At 49.9% G+C, this 22512-nt stretch overlaps 1 protein-coding gene across 1 annotated transcript in view; it reads right to left on the bottom strand.

The window, feature by feature from the left end:
- The window catches only part of ESRRB (estrogen related receptor beta), a 30745-nt gene extending 16020 nt beyond the window's left edge, over positions 1-14725 (bottom strand). The window contains exons 1-2 of the mRNA XM_061568263.1: positions 14653-14725; positions 879-1340 (exon numbers count right to left, since the gene is read on the bottom strand). Coding sequence (XP_061424247.1) covers positions 879-1340; positions 14653-14654 — 464 coding nt within the window. The 5' untranslated portion in view covers positions 14655-14725. The remainder of the gene's footprint in view (positions 1-878; positions 1341-14652) is intronic.
- Positions 14726-22512: the final 7787 nt, after the last annotated feature.

Raw genomic sequence — 22512 nt, 5'->3', positions numbered from 1 at the left:
ATCAATGAAAATGGGGTATGCCGATAGCATAAATCTGAGATCAGATTTGGAATCAGCACCCTGAAATTAGTCTAAATCAGCTGCAAAAGTCCAGGCCAGAATTTGTTGTTGTTGACCAGTGTAATCTCATGATAGATATTGGGAGAAGGAGGAACTTGGTGTGTCAACGGATCGCTACGTACGTTGCGAAATAAGTTCAACATACAGTTTGTTCTCCTATAACGAGGGAGTTGCTTTCCTGAGGAATACCGCGTCACAAAGCAGAGCTTTGTGACGTCATATTTGAGGGGGGGTCTGACTTTTTGTGACGCCGTATGACGGGGGGGGGGGGGGGGTCCAAAACCGTCCAAAATCGCATGACGTCATTTATGGACGGCACCTTATGAAAACAACACGCGGCGTTCCAGGAGAACGGACTGTACATACGTACGTCGTGATTGGGGCATTTGTTTGCAACTGACGTAACCCCACGCGTTTTATAGATTAGGTACAAAGTTGATTTTGTTTAACCATCTGAGGAAGTCCAGACAGCACGCCGGAGTGTCGTGTGCAAGAGTGATCTCGAGCGAAAGCAAAAACGTAAGAACAAGTAGAGCAAATGAAGCGATGAATGCAAATAAGAAACAGAGACAAAAATAGAAGAGGAAAAAATGTTCGAAAACAATGCACGGACATGTTATTTAAATAATGTAGAGTAACGAAAGTTACTAAAAATACTCATCATCAATTTTATTTCAGAGACATCAAAACATTTTAATTTAGGGCGAGTATCCCACTTGTATGCAAACAACTTGGGAAGACTTCAGACATTTGCAGCTTATTCGCATGATGATGATGACGACCCTGGGAAAACCGGGCCAGGCGTCAACCCTACCCACCCGTGGTGCACGTGTCCGTGGTGCCCTGACCCCCGCAGCCTCTCCACCTCCTCCTCCTCGCCCCCAGAGCCGGGGCTGCCCCTGTCCATGGGACGCGGCCGCGCTGGCGGCGGTGGTGGCGGCTGCGGCAGCGGCGGCCCGTGGCGGTCGTGCGAGGCGCCGTGCGGCTCCGTGTGGTGAGAGCCGCCGCCGCTGCGGTGATGTTGGTGGCCTCCGTTGGCCGGTGTCCCGAGTCGGTGGTCCAGGTGGAGGAGGCCGCCGGGTTGGGCTCGCACGCCGCCTCCTCCTCCGCCGCACGACGGCGGGGTCAGCGGGGAGCGTCGAGGGGGTGACGCCCGCTCCACGGGCTCGTGCTTCACGAACGCCGAGTGGTGGCCGGGGCTCAGGCCGAGAGGCGCGGGGGGCGCGGCGAGCGGCTCCGGGCGCCGATCGCCAGTGCCGGGACACACCCGGCCCAGCAGCCTGCACGCACACAAAGACCACCACCACCCCCAGCGTGTAGGCTGAACAGACTGTTGGGGCAAGTGCTGTGAGCGAGTAGTCGTAGTGGTACCGGTGAACCTGTAAACGCTGGCACACGAGGGGGTGGGTGGCCAGCACCACGCCCGGCCGCCTTTTTCCTCCCCAAGTGCCGATGTTTACACACCGCGCCAGGTACTCATTTGAGGCTGAGTCGACTTAGGGGAGGTCCACGACCGGTTCAGAGAATCGTCGCTGGTGACGGTTATCGACACCGACTCGCGCGCAAGTCGGTGAGCCGATGTCAACAATTGCCAAAGTTCAGCAGTCCCCCATATATGAAGATGTCTTCAGCCAATAAATGAGTGTCGTTCATATACGGGAAACACGACAGCGATGATCAGAGAGACGGACGGCAGGCGGATGTCGTGATTAAGGAACTCTCAAAAAGTGCAGCAATCTTGTTGATTTGTACTGGAAGTACAGCGAAGCGCGGAAATGATCCGATGGAATTGAGAAACTGATATCGCGATGATTGTCATATCATGAAAATGTTAATTGTATCGTGATAAACGATATTGCCGCCACCCTAATACCGTTCAGTCCGCACATGCACTTGTAGATATCGACACACACATTGTTTGCATTATAGACACATTTGCCAGTTTTGGATACAATGTTTAGATTTTTTCGGGTTTTATTGATTTGGTTGTTTATCATTAACGTTGTTTAACCGTTATATTGTAAAATATGGATACAATGTTCATTACAAAGCTGACTCAAAAAATTGCTTTGTCCATCTGTATATGCTGGGGTAACTAACAACGCTTGAAAGATGATCCAATACCAATTCAATCTTTATTTTAAAATGTTCCATGAGCCTTAAGGGAAAAATCAGCATACCGAGTTCACATTAATGGTATAAGTCGTCTACAAGTCATAGCACGGTTGGCTAGGTACGGTGCGAAAGAAGTTCAGAATGGCGTACATAAGACCCACAAAGAATCGGTTCTTACACGCGTGACTGTGGTCGAGACTACGAGCGATCGAGTTTTGGCAGCCAACGGAGGAGAAGAGTTTTGAGCGATGCAACGAGCTCGTGCTCAGGAGCTGCTGTGGATTGTGAACAATGCAGGATCAGTCATCAATAATTACACGCTCATTACACACAAAGTGCTTGCCACAAATGAACCACAATGCCTGGCTGGTCTCGTCGAGGAGCGTAAAACCATCACGGTCACCCTCGCAGTAGCGGCTTATGGCTCAACTATCGAACAAAGACGGTGGCCATCGCATCGCGCGCTTTCTAATGCTCTATTACTATAGTACTATAACGCCTTCAACTGAGGTAGCTGATGAGCGAGTGGATCAGCTAAAACCCATGAATGGGGGAATGAATGAATGAGTGACGTCGACGAATGAGTGACTATTTGAGAGGGTGCGGAGTGAATGAGACCTTGACGCTCTACGAGTTATTTTCAACGAGTTCCACTTCAGCGGAACGTTTGAGCGTCTGTCTCCAGCAGATGCGGCCACATGTCAGCTGCTGCTGGTGACCATACAATGGTACACGGGTATAGGTATTCAGGTAGTCCAGGCACACGGGTATAAGTATTCAGTTCATCCAGGTACACGGGTATACGTATTCAGGTAATCCAGGTACATGGGCATAGGTATTCAGGTATGCGGAAATACGTATTCAGGTAATCCAGGTACACGGGTATATGTATTCAGGTAATCCAGGTACACGGGTATCGGTACACATACACTTCCTGGGTACAGGTCAAGGCCGTAGCCATAGAGTCAACATTGGGGGGGACCAAATCTTCGAGGGGATCTGGGGGGTCCCCCCTCCCAGATAAAAATCTTAATTTGAAAACTAATTTCCTGCCATTTTCTGCCTAAAATATTAAAAAATTCACTAACACATGGGATGGACTTCATGTGTATTTTTTACAATAATGTCTAATAGTGTATTGTATTACATTTCTCTGTTTTTACTTTTTTACCATTTCTTGTTTAATTGTATGTAATGTTTGAGATTAAAGTACAACCATAATCACAATCATATAAACAGAAATCTATGCATTGATTTATATGAAGACAAGTCCAGATATTGTGGCCAAGGTTAGCAAATTGTTGTTTTTATTTACATAGCATAGCAATTATTATAACTTTTTAATATTTTTATAGCAATATATTGGGGGGGGGGACATTTTGAGCATATTTGAATATTGGTGGGAATGTGTCCCCCTAAATATATATAATTACGGCCTTGGTACAGGTGCATTATTAAATTGCACAGGTGTGCTAGCCATACCTATCAGCGCATAGATGGCCAATAATCGTACGTAATGTCGAGTTGCCATCTGAGCTACACATCTCAACGTAATCGATACATCTAAATTACACGAGACTTGGTTAATTGGTCATTTGTACTTACATTACTCCGGCTATTTGTAATCGCGATATTGTGTCCATCTCTGCATGAGTGGTAAGATATGTGGCGACTAATACCAATGGTCCAATGTACTTAAGCGTACACCTGAACTCAACGTAACACCTGCATTGATGAATACACACCTCTACCGCACACCGAGTCATCGGTAACGCTGGACTACGTTTACTGCTGCATAGCCATTATTGAACACTTTCAATGAACCGATTCCACCGATATTCAACCGCATAGGTGATTAAGTTTACCAATAATTGACAGCTCTTTGTCAATCCACTGCTGGATGAAGGCCTCCTCAAGCCGTGCGGGTCATGGGGGTTGTTTGACCATACTTCACCACGCCGGTCAATGCGGGTTTTAGTGACTGGGACGCCAGATGATATCACTCGCCACTGGTGCCAGACCTTGCCGGGAATCAATCGCGGGTCGCTGTGGTCGTAGCGTTGTGCGCTAACCACCGCTCTTCACCGCTCCACCCATTCAATGGTATAAACCACCGGTACCGATTTGCACAGCTGCACTAATTCGTACACGTAATACATTGATATACCTGTGCTGTTACACCTGCACTGACTTAGCGCTCTGGCACTGATCAATATACCTGGAATAACTGGTACACCTGTGTGTTAAACTGGTACACCTGTGTGTGTGTCTCTATGCTGCGGCTCTCTTGATTACAGTCCGGTATGTGTCATCTCGACCAGTCAACCCGCGTGTGTTAATCGCTCCACCCGTGCCGAACATAGAAATGAGGCCGAGTTGGTCCTTCTCTTCGTTTGTTGTCCTTCCCACGCACCTCCGATTATCACGATTGACGAAGTACGGTGCGAAAGAAGTTCAGCATACGTACAGATCTCGGAAGCTAAGCATCGTCGAGCCTGGATAGCGCTTGGATGGACGGCCTACGTGCACAGACTGGGTGCTAAAGGCGATTGCTTCAGGGCAGCAAGAAGGCAGTGCCCCGAAATCTATCGTTGTACGGTACGTCTATGCGCCACCGCCTTCATCAACCGCGTGTCAACCAGCGTGGGGACGCTATGGCATTCACGTGTGTGTGATATGCACTGCACATCGGGTGGGGACGAGAGTGCGTTTACTGGAGTGTGAAATGCGCCCGTGGTACACATTGTGCATGTTGTACACGTGGTGTCCGTAACAAATAATGAATAAATTAATAATAACCCCTATATTTATACATTTGCGCTGAATTGTACACAGCATATACGTGCTCATGTGTATACATAATTAGTGCATTGTGTTAATTAGTACACGTGTAGAACACCAGTTTTTCTATACGAGTAAACACATTATTGATACACGGACGTTGAACTTCTTTCGCACCGTACGTAGCCCACCGTGCTAAGCGGAGGTGCGGGGGAAGGACGGCACTGACACAGACCCATACGCATGGACGGTATCGACTTCCGGGGATTCCGTCCGAGTGCCTGGATCTCGTCCTGAAGATGCTTGACGCAGTTTCAAGCGAACGGTCGCCTTATCCGAGTCTTACATGTGACTGGGGAGAATTCAAACTCGCCCGGGGTTCGTAAGGCAGCGCGCTAACCACTGCGCCACCGTTCCCCGCGGTCACCAAAGTACAATTTCACTTGTGCGACTTTGTCGGGTCTTTACGACACATTTGGTCAGATCATTGCGTGGCCTAACCCACAATTGCATTCTGGTAAACCTTTTTACTGACGTTGACTGATGTGCCCGCGCCAATTGCTGGATCCACAAGTGATGAATAGCATTCTAGATTTGAAGCTTTCGTGACTGTAAGGATTCATATTCTTAGGTTTTTTTCGGTAAAGTCACGTAGGTAAAAAATTAAAATTAATAAAAGTAAAATAAAAATAAAATAAAAATAAAATAAAAATCACGACGTTTTGGAGGCAACACAAGCTTCCGTCATCAGGTGGAACCGTCACAGCACGATAGCTGTATCACTTGATAATTAATTTTAATTTTTTACCTACGTGACTTTACCGAAAAAACGTAAGAATATGATGAATAGCAATCTGCGTTGAATGGAACACATGTCGAAGGTGATGGGTGAGTTTTCGCGTCTTGTCCTTCTGTATCGATGGGAATCTCACAGCTCACGTCGCTACTCACGTACTCATCCGTGCTCCTGCGTTCATCGCTTCACTTAGGTTACTAATCGCTCTTATATACCGACCGAGACACTTTGCAATGGACACATATGAACGTAATTAAAATGCGTTTTGGGATATAATGTAATGTAAGTAATGCAATCGATTACTATCCAATTATCGGTTCGATTACTCGACTTATCGGTTATCAACATTAACCAACATTAACCAGACGGTGCATCACCTATTTATATATTTGTGAGGGTTCATCACGTGTAGCGGCGTCTACTGTAGATGTAAAAAAAACCTTTTTTTTAAATTATAATAATCATGATTTTAGTTCTCTACCCTGGAAATTCTTACAGTCTCGTGACTTTTTGTTCAAAAGAGAGTTCGAAGTACAGGGCGATTATTGCGATGATGTAACAACTCTAGGTATTCGTGTGGACCGTGGCGCGTTTGGCACACAATAACCTCCACTTGTTAATGACGCCAAAGGATCGCTTAGAGTCCTCTGTGAAGCAGACGGCGCGTATTACGGTAGTAGTATTGTGGTGAACACACCCGCAGTGGTAACCAGGGCGGCCGCTGGTTTCGAACCACGAACCAAAGCGACAAGCCCGCGAACGCGTTATACCGCCGGGCTAACGTCACCTCCAGATAAATACCAACGCATTGTAGACGAGCAGACTGTCGTTGTACATCTTAAACTCCGCTTAAACAACAACTTCATCAGCTAAATAGCATTGCACCGTATCAAATGACGTGACAGTCACTACAGTATATACAAAGACAAATATTCCTCCTCAGGATAGCCTCAATAGACTGTTGGGGCAATCCTCAATCCTCAATCCTCGCAGCAGTTTCTGGGCGGGGCCATCAGACAGAGCGGGCGGTCACCGCACCGCGTGGCGCTTTCAGATGCGCTGTTTCAGCGGCCGTCTGGAACGTTCTTCCTTTAAGACGTTAGGGAAGCAGCTGGGGAGATATGTACTTGTAAATCATCCAGATTGTAAACTCATTTCTTTTCGACTGCTTTGTGTGTTTTCGTTTGTTGTCCTTGTTCCCGGCACGGTTAGCTACGTACGGTGCGAAAGAAGTTCAACATGCATACATGGAGGGTTGCTGTTTGACCATACTTCACCACCGGTTGGTGAGAGCGGCCCACAACCGCGTGAGCAGGGAGTCGAACTTAGACCGCTGGCTTCACACGCACTCTCGTCTCACTCCCACCCCAAGTGCGTGTTCATTTGTGTATTTTACAATGTGTACATGCTGTGGTGTGTGTGTCTGTGTGTGTGGTAGTGTAGCGATTAGCGCACTGCGCTATGAACCCGGCGACCCGGGTTCGATTCCCGCTCACGGCCAACATCAGTGACGATTATCCTAACCGGTCCCGGGCCTCCCCTAGGTCGACTCAGCCTCAAATGAGTACCTGGTGCGGTGTGTAAGCATTGCCACTAGGGAGACAAATGCGGTCGGGCGTGGTGCTGGCCACCCACCCCCTCGTGTACCGTTCCGGCCTTCATAGGTGCTCGCTAACAGCACTTGCCCCTACAGTCTGTTAAGGCTATATGGGGGATCTTTGTCTTTGTGTGCAATGCACGGTGTTTGGGAGCGGCGGTGTGGTCGTGGCGATCGCGATGCGCTACGAATCCGGCGACCCGAGTTCGATTCCCGCTCGCGGCCACCAAAACCAGTGACGAGTTTCTGAGCCGGTCGTAAGCCTCCCCGAGGTCTACTCGGCCTTAAATTAGTCCTCGTTTCGGTGTGTAAACATCAGTGCTGGGGAGACAAAGGCGGCCGGGCGTGGTGTTGACCACCCACCCCCCTCCTGTGTCGTCCCGGCCTTAATAGGTGCTCGCTAACTGGGCTTGCCCCAACAGTCCGTTTAAGGTTACCTGGGGAGTCTTTGTCTTTTATATTCCGTGTGTGAGTACTGTATATATGTGTGTGTATGTATACACACATATGTATGTATACACACATATAACGGTGTATTCTCTGTACGTGTATGTAGTTATTCTTTATGTACGTGTGTGTGTTGTGGGGAGCGGTGGTGTAGCGGTTAGCGCACTGCGCTACGAACCCGGCGACCCGAGTTAGATTCCCGCTCACGGCCAACACCGGTGACGATTATCTGAACCGATCCTGGGCATCCCCTAGGTCGACTCAGCCTCAAATGAGTACCTGGTGCGATGTGTAAATATCGCAACTAGGGAGACAAAGGCGGCCCGGGCGTGGTGCTGGCCACCCACCTCCTCGTGTGTCGTGACGGCCTTACTGGGTGCTCGCTAACAGCACTTGGCCCAACAATCTATAAGGCTGCAATTGATGATATCTGTTAGTCTATACTGTATACGTGTATTCAGCTTACGAATGTACATATATATGCACGCAATACACTACATCTGTGTATAGGAGCGTATATATTCTACGTATGTGTTTTTAGCACAGAGGTCGGTCACATTTCAGACAATAAGAAGAACAATAAGAGACATTTCTTTAGCTGTTGTCTTTGAAAAAAGTAGTTACGGTATCCGCATCACACGCAGAGCCACTTGTACACAAGCACAGCGCATGACAAATTCTGACTTAAATAAACAACACAGGTGATGGAATAAACTGCGTCTATTTCGTTTTTTTCCCTCCCCCATTTAGTTATTTCACAATGTAGTTCGACCGCTGTACATTTTGTCGTCACCAATACATTCCATAGTAACCCCATTCCATGCCATATTTAATTCTGTTTAAATTATGTTTTAAGATTTCAGATTTTTTGTTCTTTGTTTCAATGGCTGCTTCGCAAAGGGGAGGGGGGCAGCCAAAGAGTCGAAAGGGGGGCAGCCAAAGAGGCACGAGGGGTCACAGTACTGTGATCTTGCAGATTGTGAGCGGTCCAGGTGGCTCAGCTCGAGCAAGCGACAGTTCAGATCCTGGTGCAGCCGCAGGGGAGTGGGGGAAGTCAACACCAACCGTCCCATGTATATAGACATCCCCCGCCATAGGAATGTGGAATTTCCACTTTGACTTTGTACTTGGTCGATAAAACTACTCTCTCACACACACTTAGTAGATTAAGATTTTACCGTATGAGTCTCAAACATCCAAATATAGGAGCCGCAGAGCTTGGGCAATTGGCTAACACACTGCGGCTACGACCCCGTCGTCTTTGAGTGTGCGACTCCACCGACACGGACTAACAGCAGCGGGGAGTGATCGTCTGCAATCGGTTCTTGGCCTCCGCTAGCTTGGCTCGGTCTTAGGTGTGTACCTGTATGTGTATGAGCATCAACACTGGGGAGACAAAGGCGGCCGGGCGTGGTTCTGGCCGCACCAATCTCTCGTGCTGTGCCCGCCTTCGTGATAGCTACTCGCGAGCAGCACTTGTCCCAAAAGCCTGGGAGGTCTATCCGGGGGACATTTGTCTTTGTAGCTTAATATGCGCTCACTAACAGTGCCTTCTCATGCTGACTATACGAACAAACGTTGATTTTTTTTTTGGTCTTCGCGTGTTATTTTTTTTTATGCGTGTAATCACAAAAGAAACCCGAACTAAGAGTAATGATGTCAGTTTTATTCTCAATCGTATTATTTACAGCGTATGATTTAGTCGTGGTCATACTACTAAGTACATCTCTCTACGTAGCCATGATGTAATTTTCAAAGACAACCCGATACATTGGATAATAACACCGTGACCCTATAGAAAAATGAGAAAATATTAAATATGCGACGTTTCGGACAATGGCCCTTTTTCATAGCACATAGACAATATATTTAAATGGAAACTGAACTACACTATTTTTATTTTCCCAGGTAGGGCCCACTGAACTATATACAGTAGCTCTTTTTCAGAAGCGACCTGGCCACAAATGATAGTTCGACGAAGTGGCATATCACGTGGAGATGTATAGCAGCCCAAATACTCGAAACGCGTGTACGTTGAAGATTAAATAAAGTATAGGACGCGACCCAACAAACACACAGATCCATTCACGAGAAGAACAAACACACTTCGAATTAACTTTCAGGCAACTTTCATAGCGAAACATCGTAATATCAATTCTGCCTGATAATGCTCCTTGTAACTACCAGCGAAACGTCGGACTTCCCAATTGTTAAATTACGTGAGTTTTGGTCTGCCGGCGGTGTTGATGAAGCAGTAAGAGGCTGGCATCGTTTGTTCATCACGTACCTACTTTATTCATTGGCTGTGTCGGGTGGTGGAGGGTGGAACGACACACGTTTTACTCACGCGGCGATATGAACCCAAAATAAAAACAATTATGAATCAGAATATTGGTCGCGAAAGCCTGCGACTACACGTGTTCAAAATCAGAATATGTATTTATATTGGAGGAGGAATCCGATGAGCTATAAAGCTCTTTATCTTTTACAGATGTTTAGTAGGGGGCACGGGGTCAGGACGTTACGCCAACAAGCAATACGATTTCAGACATCATCATCATAACTCGCATTCCAACCTCGCCATGACTTGTCACGACCAACACGATCGAGGGGGCAGTGGGTACACAATGGCAGTACACAATGGCAGTGGGTAGTAGGTACACAACGGCAGTACACAATGGCAGTACACAATGGCAACACACAGTACACAATGGCAGTACACAATGGCAGTGGGTGGTCGGTACATAATGGCAGTATACAGTACACAATGGCAGTGGGTAGTAGGTACATAATGGCAGTACACAATGGCAATGGGTAGTAGGTACACAATGGCAGTACACAATGTCAGTGGGTAGTGAGGACACAATGGCAGTACACAATGTCAGTGGGTAGTGGGTACATAATGGCAGTACACAATGTCAGTGGGTAGTGAGGACACAGTGGCAGTACACAATGTCAGTGGGTAGTGGATACATAATGGCAGTACACAATGGCAGTGCACAATGTCAGTGGGTAGTGGGTACATAATGACAGTACACAATGGCAGTACACAGTACACAATGTCAGTGGGTAGTAGGTACATAATGGCAGTACAACGGTAGTACACAATGTCAGTACACAATGTCAAATGTCAGTACATAATGGCAGTACATAGTACATAATGGCAGTGGGTAGTAGGTACATAATGGCAGTATACAGTACACAAAGGCAATACAACGGCAGTACAACGGCAGTACACAATGGAAGTGGGTAGTAGGTACATAATGGCAGTACACAATGGCAGTACACAATGTCAGTGGGTACACAATGGCAGTATACAGTACACAGTACACAATGGCAGTGGGCAGTACAATGTCAGTGCACAATGTCAGTGCACAATGTCAGTACACAATGGCAGTACATAACGGCAGTACACAATGGCAGTGGCAGTACACAATGGGCTACGCGCAACGTCGTGGAGGGGGTCGGCTGAGCCGGGTCACCCCGAGTCGTGAACATCATCAACAACATCAACAACATCAACACCAACAACATCAACGACGACGACGACTCGGCCGATGCTCCATCAACTGCAGTGTGCTCTTCACTCACTTCCAGAGGGAAGGGGGGGGGGCACTTCCGCCACACATTTGACACCAGTGGGGGTGTTGACAGCAGCAGCACGATGACGATGATGATGATGGGGCGGTGTTTTCACTCTTTGTGGATTGTCAGGGGCCACACTAAAGGCCACCAGGGGCCGCGAGTGGCCCACAGGCCTCGCGATGAAGAACGCTGCTGGGTGAGCAGTGGCGCACGAGCACACGGACCCCCAACACTCAGCAACATTCATGAAGATAACTATTGAGACTAACTATTTGATTTTATTTCAGCCCTTTGAACTATCCGGATAGGTCTTTTTTCAGAAGCGACCTGGCTATCACAAATGCTCGCTCACGGAAGAGGCTTGACATCACGTGCAAATTTATGTCAACCAAAGACTCTAAACGCACGTTGATTCTGAATGTACAGGGAAAAATCTACGCCACGGTGGGGAGAGAGACACGCAAACTCCTGAGCAGATCCTGAGTTGGGGGAAGTCGGCGGTGCGAGCTGGGGGGAGGTATGAGAAAAATCCAAGCGAACACGAGGAGAGAGACACGCAAAGTCCAAATATACAGGCGTCAGGGTCAGGGTCGAACCCACGACCTCCTGTACACCAGGCGAGGGAGTTAACATCTCGCCACCCAAGATACAGGGCTGTATACGATTGTAGCAACACGACACGAACTCTCTCTCACGTAGCCCTCTCGTCGTGGCTAGCAGACCTCGACATTGAACGTCTTGTCAAGCGCAATAAGAAAATCGAGATACATAGACTGGCAGAGATGCATAGAGACAGAGGCCCATCGAGACACGGAGCTGCACAGAGACTCATACCGATACATAGAGGCCAATAGAAACACAGAGAGACCTCAACATTGGCATTTCTCTTCCGAACACACTGCTGCTGCGGCCATGCGCAAGAGATAGACAGCTCATACGTAACTCACAGCACGTGAATGTGTATGTGCTGTGAAGAAGGACCATTGCCCGAAACGTCGCCGATAATGTATTCGTCCTTGTGAGGCCACGCGGTGTGGTTTTTACGGATGCGTCGAGTCTGTGCGAATGTTCACGAGGACGCAAATCACTTTGACAACAATCGCCGACTCCGAATCGGCGATGATGGGCAGAGTGGTTTCCTGTTTGCATGGCGCATCGAGGCGGTGCAGCCCTGAGCCAGTGGTGCAAATTCCACATTACTTTGGCCGGGGCGAGCCTATATCCATAAGCCAACCTCTGTTGATTTCTCCATTAAAGCGATACTCGTTTTATAGACCCTGTAGGGATGATGGGCTGAGTCAACGAACCGCTGGTGTCCGCCTTATGTGAACCACGACCCTAACAGGATTTGAACTCGCAACCTTACGATTGAGAGCCGTGGAGCTCTCACCGGCCACGACTCACATCTAATATCCGAACCGGTCATGACCCCCACATCAAGGCAGCAACCCGCACCGACCAGCGTGGTGAAGTATGGTCAAACAAACCACGGCGAGCGGCGGGGTTTGTTTGACCATGTGTGTATGTTGAATTTCTTTCGCACCGTACGTAGCCAACCGAGGTGCGGGACGAAGGACAACAGCGCACGGCGGACTGACAGACAAAGAGATGCAACGCGTACATTAAAATAACCCCATTCTAATTGAATCGCGCGCATTCATCAACGGCACGCGCATCTTGTGAATTGCATATTCATCGTTTGTTCGATAGCAACGTGCGATTGTAATTGCAGCAGGGTGGAGCAACTATGTGGACTCGAGTCGCCTACGACTGTCGCCTTGCTCACGAGGCACTGGGGGATGATGGGGCCTTCCCTTAGGTCGACTCGGCCTCAAATGAGCGCTCGGAATAACGCGACAACAACAACAACAAAAGACACGCGCACACCGTCGGCAGTTCCTGAAGAGAGGCGGGCCGTGATCGTCTCGTCTTAAATCGCCACCCTCGCAACTCCGATTAGCGCAGTAGACCACGTACGGTGCGAAAGAAGTTCACCGTACATACGGTTACATCAAGGCCGTAATTAGAATATATATTGGGGGGGACACATCCACCCCCCAATATTAAAAGATTAAAATATTCTCAAAATGTCCCCCCAAATATATTGCTATAAAATAGATTTCTGTTTATATGATTGTGGTTATGGTTGTACTTTATAAATCCTTAATCTCTGCCATTACATACAACGAAACAAGAAAAGGTAAAAAAAAGAAAAAACAGAGCAATGTAATACAATACACGATTAGACATTATTGTAAAGAATAAATAAAAAGTCCATCCCATGTGTTAGTGATTTTTTTTTTGGCAGGAAATGTCAGAAAATTAGTTTTCACATTTAGATTTTTCTGAGGTGGGGGGGGGGGACCCCAGACCCCCTGGAAGATTTGGTCCCCCCCCAATGTTGACTCCATGGCTACAACCTTGGGTTACATACATTTCCTTCTGCCTGTCCAGGTGAGGTGGGCAGCGGTGGTGTAGCGGTTAGCGCACCGCGCTACAATCCCGGCTATGACCTCGAGATCGATTCCCGCTCACGGCCACCCACCAACATCGCTGAGGAATATCTGAGCCCCTCCTGGGATTCCCCTAGGTCGACTCGGCCTCAAACGAGTACCTGGTGCGGTGTGTAAACATCGCCACTGGGGAGACAAAGGCGGACGGGCTTGATTCCGGCCACCCACCTCTGGTGTGCGTGCCGGCCTTCATAGGTGCTCGCTAAAAGCACTTGCCCCAACAGTCTGATAAGGCTACACGGGGGATCTTTGTCTTTGTGTGGCGGTGTTTAGAGCAGCGATGTTAGCCGCGGCCGGGAATCAAACACGTGGTCTTCAAGTTCGTCGTGCAGTGTGCTGACTCCAACACACAAGATACAGTTCCCCTACATAGTCTTTAACAGACTGTTGGGGCAAGAGCAGTTCGCGAGCACCTATGAAGGCCGGCACGGCACACGAGGGGGTGGGTGGCCAGCACCACGCCCAGCCGCCTTTGTCTCACCAGTGGCGATGCTGAAACATTTGAGGTTGAGTCGACCTAGGGGAGGCTCTGGACCGGTTCAGGTAATCGTCACTGGGTGTTGGCCGTGAACGAGAATATATCCCGGTTGGCCCTGGTTCGTAGCGCAATGCGCTAGCTACTACACAAAGACAAAGACCCCCTCCCCCCGTGTAGCCTGTAACGGACTGTTGGGGCAAGTGCTGTTAGCGAGCACATATGAAGGCCGACAGGATACGCATGCACACAAGCACGAGTGGCCGTGTAAAACCGAACTCACATTTCTAGTGGAGGGGCGCGGGTTGTGCCTTCTGCCGAGTTGTCTCCGCCGATCCGATGTCCTCCTCTGTCGTCGTTCGACCACCTCCACCACCACCTCGACCACCACCTCCACCACCACCTCCACCACCACCTCCACCACCTCGGCAGCTCGCAGTGAGCAGCAGCTGGGGTCTGCAGAGTGAAGGTGACAGCAGCAGCAGCGACAGCAGCAGCAGCAATGACAGCAGCAGCAGCAGCGACAGCAGCAGCAGCAGCGACAGCAGCGACAGCAGCAGCAGCGACAGCAGCAGTGACAGCAGCAGCAGCGACAGCAGCGACAGCAGCAGCGACAGCAGCAGTGACAGCAGCAGCAGCAGCAGCGACAGCAGCAGCAGCAGCAGCGACAGCAGCGACAGCAGCAGCGACAGCAGCAGCAGCGACAGCAGCGGCAGCAGCAGCAGCAGCGACACAGCAGCAGCAGCAGTGACACAGCAGCAGCAGCAGCGACACAGCAGTAGCAGCAGTGACAGCAGCAGCGACAGCAGCAGCAGCGACAGCAGCAGCAGCAGCGACAGCAGCAGCGACAGCAGCAGCAGCAGTGACAGCAGCAGCAGCGACAGCAGCAGCAGCAGCAGCGACAGCAGCAGCAGCGACAGCAGCAGCAGCGACAGCAGCAGCAGCGACAGCAGCGACAGCAGCAGCAGCAGCAGCAGCGACAGCAGCAGCAGCAGTGACAGCAGCAGCAGCAGCGACAGCAGCGACAGCAGCAGCAGCAGCGACAGCAGCAGCAGCAGCGACAGCAGCAGCGACAGCAGCAGCAGCAGCAGCGACAGCAGCAACAACAGCAGCAGCAGCAGGAGCAGCAGCAGCAGCAGCGAGCGCTCAAATGTCACGTCGCAATTCCTCTTCCTCTCCATTCTTCCATCGACGAGCCGTGGGGCCGGCGCGACACCTTGACCTGAACCAGCGGTGGGAAATTCCACATTCCCACGGCGGGGCCGCTCCCGTTTAAACCTTCGCTGCGATAACGAAGACCGTGAAAGGATAAAGGTGCGGCCCTGACACTGCCGTGCTCGCGCTACTGCTGGCCGGAATGTCATTGACGCCACACGGAGGGCCCTCAACAAGCGCTGTCCTTCACGGGCCACCATGCACCCCGCGCACGTCATCTTGCACATTAAGCCGATTTGTGTACACGCGCTGTAGCATTATCATTTGCAGAGCCACGGGAACGATGTCGAGTATTTGGCTGCTTGCTACGAAAGATCGGCACGTGATAAGCCACTTCGTTGGGCTATCATCCGTGGCCAGGTCGCTTCTGAAAAAGCTATATAGCTCAGTGGGCCTTATCTGTTAAAATAAACATCGTTTCTAGTTTGATTAACTTGCTATTCATTGGACAATCTAAAAACGCTGTGCGGTGGGCAGTCAACACATCTTTTGTGTGTTAAAAACAAACAAACGCAGAGTCACAATCTTAATTTAAACCGGAGGTATCCGATGAGCTATGAAGCTATTTTTTTTCACGGATGTCCAGTCGTAGCATCTGCAAGACAACAGCTTTGTGACCGACTGCTCTGCCGGGTGATTGAGCCCACTCGTCCACGATGGCCATACGCCTTGAATTGAGTTGGGACTAACCCCACCACTTTACACCAACCACACGTGCGATATGCTGATCGAGAAACTTAACCGTGGCCGTTAACTCCCCATTCCGACTGTGGTCATCCAGAACAGACCGCACAACGAATAACCCGCAATGCCCCAATCCACAAATACGAAGGAGACATCAGAGACATGATACGCTATTCCGCTTACTCCTGTGACGCGATTATTTATCTCACTGAGACCACATGAATGTGCTGAATAGAGCCGCCGTGGAATCACCCCCAGTGAGGAGCTCGCATCTGGCTCCAATTCTAAAGGGTTCACATCGCGGAGCCTTAACAGACTGAAGAGAGTGGAGTCTCGGCAGATGCAACTCTCTCGTGAAATCATGGGGCGGCTTCTACACAACAACCGCACAACGTGCTCGGTCAGGAGAAGCACACCACATGGATCACATCTCCCGAGATGCCCTGCAACACCACAATGCAACTCGTCAACATTTGCCAATGCCAACACGAGAAGCGGTGGAGACCAGTGCAGAGTATTGGGAAAAGACCCGTGCGTCGGTTGGACAGGAGACATGACGAGGAAGAGATCTGAATGTGAACATTGGCGCATGCTGCCCTGTATTGACACCATCAGCCGTACGGAATAAGAAGGCGGATAAGGAAATAAGGTCGTGCACATTCGCGCTGCTGGCTGGATAGTCACGGGGGCGAGGGGCAGAGAATGTGTGAGAGAGAAAACAACAACAACACTCGGCCCATTGTTTTGTCAACTGCCGCGCCGGGAAATCGAATCGAACCGGGCATCTCTAGATTGCAAATCCATTGTGCAAATAAATTGATAACGCCGCGTAACTAAAAATTCGCCATCACGATAATCTCTTGTTCAAGTCCGGAAAATGTTACAGACGCTTGCTCGCACGCGTTCGCGGCACGCGTCACGGTGTGTTTTTGTTTGACCATACTTCGCCGCGCCGGTCGGTGCGGGCCCGTGAGAGTCAGGGGAGGGAACCTGCGGGTACGCTTCGGATGTATCTGTGAACATCCGTGGTGGGGGAAATCGCTTGTATAGCTCATCGCATACCTCCGGTGAAAATAAATATTCCGATTCTGATATCTCGCCAACTGACGCTCGCAGTTTGGTTGTGGCCGGGAATCGAACGGAGATGACGGCGTTCACAACGCGGTGCGCGAAAGGCTACAGTTTTGGCTCAAAGTTGCACGATTTTTTTTGGGTTTAAATGCGGAGTGGATCGCTGCCCAAGCCGTCGTTAATTGACCACGTTCGTTCTGCGCGTGACAACTTTACCGATTGGCCGTTTCGGGTGGAGTAGGGTGTACGACACACAGTTTACTCAAGCGTACGATATGTCCTCTTAAAAAATATATGTATTACGCATGTATGTATGTTGAACTTCTTTCGCACCGTACGTAGCCAACCGTGCTAATCGGAGGTGCGGGGATAGGACAACGAAACACTCTAACGAAATGACTTTTCAATCCGGATGACTTAAAAGTGCGTAGCGCCCAATGGCTTCCTAATATCTTCGGGAAGAGCGTTCCAGACGGCCGCAGAAGCGCATCTGAAAGCGCGCGATGCGGTGACCGCCGTCTTTGTCCCGACGGCCAGCCAGAGGCTGCTGCTGCTGCGAGCATGACCGAAGCTACACCCCCCCCCCTGCCCCACACGGTACCTCTCGCTACAAACCCTTCTCCATCACCACTTCGAGCTTGAGCCTCTTCTTGCGCACCGTACAACGCCAACCGTGCCAGTCGGCTGGCTACGTGGTACGGTCATTTACAAGCAGCAAACAATTTATCCGCCGGTGTCACACACGCACACACGCACACACGCACACACGCACACCTAAAAAGTAAACTGTTAACATTTTAAGAGTAAATATATATGCCCTTATACCGTACGTAATTAACCGCTGACATTTCCATTGCGAGAGAACGTTGTATCTCAGTGTACGCACACGCAGACCAATGAACACCGTTCTCTGTGCACCGCACCGACGGTGATTTGTCTGCGGACAGACGGGTCCCCGTCGTGGGAACGTGGAATGTTTACCAACTGACTCATTTACACGCCCGCTCTGTTGAGCAGCGCCACACTTGCTACTCTCGCGCCTGTGTGCTATACAACTCGCACTACACACAGAAGGTGTGTGTGTATTATTATTATTGAATTAGTTATCTGATGTGTCATAAACACCATCACTGGAAAGACAAAGGCGGCCGGGCGGGGTGCTTGGCACGCCATCGCTCTCGTGCTCGATAAGAAAGAGACACTTGCCCAAAAAAGTCCGTGTCGGCTACGCGGACGACCGGATCGTTCATTGGTGTACTGCCTTGTGCTGGTGACGGCAGTGCTGCTGCTGATGCATGCACGTGGTTCTCTCTACCTGGGCATCTGAGCAGAGTTTCCGCGGCCGTGGAGAGCTCCGAGTTGAGTGCGTGGCAATGCCGTCCCCTCTTTATAAGAGACACGCAGCAGCAGCAGCACCGGCGGCGGCGATCGCTCCCACCCCCCACATCATCCACCACGCACCCCCCACTCTCCCCGTGTCATAGCACACACACACACAAAGACAGAGATTGCCCGTATAGCCTTGAACAGGCTGTTGGGGCAAGTGCTGTTTGAGAGCAGCACCTATGAAGGCCGGGACGGAACGCGAGGGGATGGGTAGGGCCAGCCCGGCCGCCTTTGTCTCCCCTGTATTGATGTTTTTATGCCCCGCACCAGGTACTCATTTTAAGGCTGAGTCGACCTACGGGAGACCCGTCACCGGTTCAGATAATCGTCACCGATGGTGGCCGTGAGTGGGAATGGAACTTGGGTCACCGGGTTCGTAGTGCAACGGTTACGGCTCCCAAAGCACACACGACACATGACACAAAGACAAAGATCCCCCGTCTTTGTGTTGGGGCAAGTGCTGTCAAGGGGTGGGAGGCCAGAACCCGGCCGGGCCGCCTTTGCCTTTCCGGTGGGGGGGGGGGGGGGGGGTAAAACACGTTTAAGGCTAAGTCGATCTAGGGGAGGTCCAGAATCGGTTTTCAGATATTCGTCACCGATGTTGGCTGAGCTGGAAACGATCTCGGTCGGCCAGGTTGGGAGCGCAGTGCGCTAACCACTACACTACCCCTGCCCTCTGGCGCTACCCCATACTCACAGACACACAACCTCTCATTCAGCAACACTCACCTACACACAGACACACAAACTCTCATTCAGCAACACTTACCTACACACAGACACACAAAGTCTCATTCAGCAACACTCACCTACACACAGACACACAATCTCTCATTCAGCAACACTTACCTACACACAGACACACAAACTCTCATTCAGCAACACTTACCTACACACAGACACACAATCTCTCATTCAGCAACACTTACCTACACACAGACACACAAACTCTCATTCAGCAACACTTACCTACACACAGACACACAAACTCTCATTCAGCAACACTTACCGACACACAGACACACAAACTCTCATTCAGCAACACTTACCTACACACAGACACACAACCTCTCATTCAGCAACACTTACCTACACACAGACACACAACCTCTCATTCAGCAACACACACCTACACACAGACACACAAACTCTCATTCAGCAACACTTACCTACACACAGACACACAAAGTCTCATTCAGCAACACTCACCTACACACAGACACACAATCTCTCATTCAGCAACACTTACCTACACACAGACACACAAACTCTCATTCAGCAACACTTACCTACACACAGACACACAATCTCTCATTCAGCAACACTTACCTACACACAGACACACAAACTCTCATTCAGCAACACTCACCTACACACAGACACACAAACTCTCATTCAGCAACACTTACCTACACACAGACACACAAACTCTCAGCAACACTCACCTACACACAGACACACAAACTCTCATTCAGCAACACTTACCTACACACAGACACACAAACTCTAATTCAACAACACTCGCCTACACACAGACACACAACCTCTCATTCAGCAACACTTACCTACACACAGACACACAAACTCTAATTCAGCAACACTCGCCTACACACAGACACACAAACTCTAATTCAGCAACACTTACCTACACACAGACACACAAACTCTAATTCAGCAACACTCACCTACACACAGACACACAAACTCTCATTCAGCAACACTCGCCTACACACAGACACACAACCTCTCATTCAGCAACACTTACCTACACACAGACACACAACCTCTCATTCAGCAACACTTACCTACACACAGACACACAAACTCTAATTCAGCAACACTCACCTACACACAGACACACAAACTCTCATTCAGCAACACTCGCCTACACACAGACACACAACCTCTCATTCAGCAACACTTACCTACACACAGACACACAACCTCTCATTCAGCAACACTTACCTACACACAGACACACAAACTCTCATTCAGCAACACTTACCTACACACAGAGACACAAACTCTCATTCAGCAACACTTACCTACACACAGACACACAACCTCTCATTCAGCAACACTCACCTACACATAGACACACAAACTCTCATTCAGCAACACTTACCTACACACAGAGACACAAACTCTCATTCAGCAACACTTACCTACACACAGACACACAAACTCTCGTTCAGCAACACTTACCTACACACAGAGACACAACCTCTCATTCAGCAACACTTACCTACACACAGACACACAACTTCTCATTCAGCAACACTCACCTACACACAGACACACAAACTCTCATTCAGTAACACTTACCTACACACAGACACACAAACTCTCATTCAGCAACACTCACCTACACACAGACACACAAACTCTCATTCAGTAACACTTACCTACACACAGACACACAAACTCTCATTCAGCAACACTCACCTACACACAGACACATAAACTCTCATTCAGTAACACTCACCTACACACAAACACACAAACTCTCGTTCAGCAACACTCACCTACACACAGACAAAGAACCCCCATATAGCCTTGCAACAGACTGCTGGGACGAGTGCTGTTCGCGAGCACCTATGAAGGCCGGCACGGCACAAGAGCGGGTGGGGTGATCAACTCCAAGCCCGGCCCCCTTTGTCTCCCCGATGACGATGCTTACACATGGCACCAAGTACACCATTACGGCTGAGTCGACCTCGGGGATGCCCAAGATCGGTTCAAATGTCCGCCACTATTATTGGTCGTGAGCGGGAATTCGGGTCACAGGGTTCTTAACCCAGTGCGCTAACCACTGGACTACCGCTTCCCACACACCTACACACACAGACACACGCACATGAACACGGGGGGGAGCGGTGGCGCATTGGTTAGCGCACTGCCTTACGGGCCCGGTCATCCCCCGCTTAACGATTCCCCCCCCCACTGACCAGCGTGGTGCAGTAGAGTCGAACAACCCCCATGAGCCACATCCAGCAGTGGATTGTCAGAGGGCCATTACAAATGCGCTAAAAGTAATTTCTTTTACGAATAACGGGCACGTGTGTGGGTGCGTAACAATGTTGGTAAATGCTCGAGTCGAGACGGAATGATGCCGATGTCGAACGATCACTGAAAGAGACGCGACTCGCAAGTCAGAGGTCGCCCTTTTCGATCTCCGCGTGCGGCAGTCGAAACAATGGGACTGGTCTCGTAAACTCTCCCGCTGCCGCTGCTGCTGCTCGCTCTGTTCCTCCCCGCAATGGAACACCAAGCAGTGAGTTCGTCGCGTTGCGTGTGGTGGGTCATGGTGTGGGTATCGTCACCTCTGCATCACTGTTGTTTTGTTTGTTGGACGTCTGCGTGGAGGTGAAGGCCCAAATAGCTCCTCCTCGGCTGGCGGCGCCATCCGTCAGCAGTCGTGTGCGGAGCTATTGCAGGGCTGCGCCTTTGCCTGGAGTCCGGGGGGATGTTTGTTTTTCGTGTGTATGTACACGCGTGCATGTGTGTGTGTGTATGTACACGCGTGCATGTGTGTGTGTGTATGTACACGCGTGCATGTGTGTGTGTGTACACGCGTGCATGTGTGTGTGTGTATGTACACGCGTGCATGTGTGTGTGTGTATGTACACGCGTGCATGTGTGTGTGTATGTACACGCGTGCATGTGTGTGTGTGTATGTACACGCGTGCGTGTGTGTGTGTGTGTATGTACACGCGTGCATGTGTGTGTGTGTATGTACACGCGTGCATGTGTGTGTGTGTATGTACACGCGTGCATGTGTGTGTGT

This window comes from Lethenteron reissneri, chromosome 41, assembly GCF_015708825.2.
Source record: "Lethenteron reissneri isolate LAM-NWPU_2019-01 chromosome 41, ASM1570882v1, whole genome shotgun sequence".
Lineage (NCBI taxonomy): Eukaryota > Metazoa > Chordata > Hyperoartia > Petromyzontiformes > Petromyzontidae > Lethenteron > Lethenteron reissneri.
Note: the sequence above shows the minus strand (reverse complement) of the source record. Positions and strands in the feature narration are given on the sequence as shown.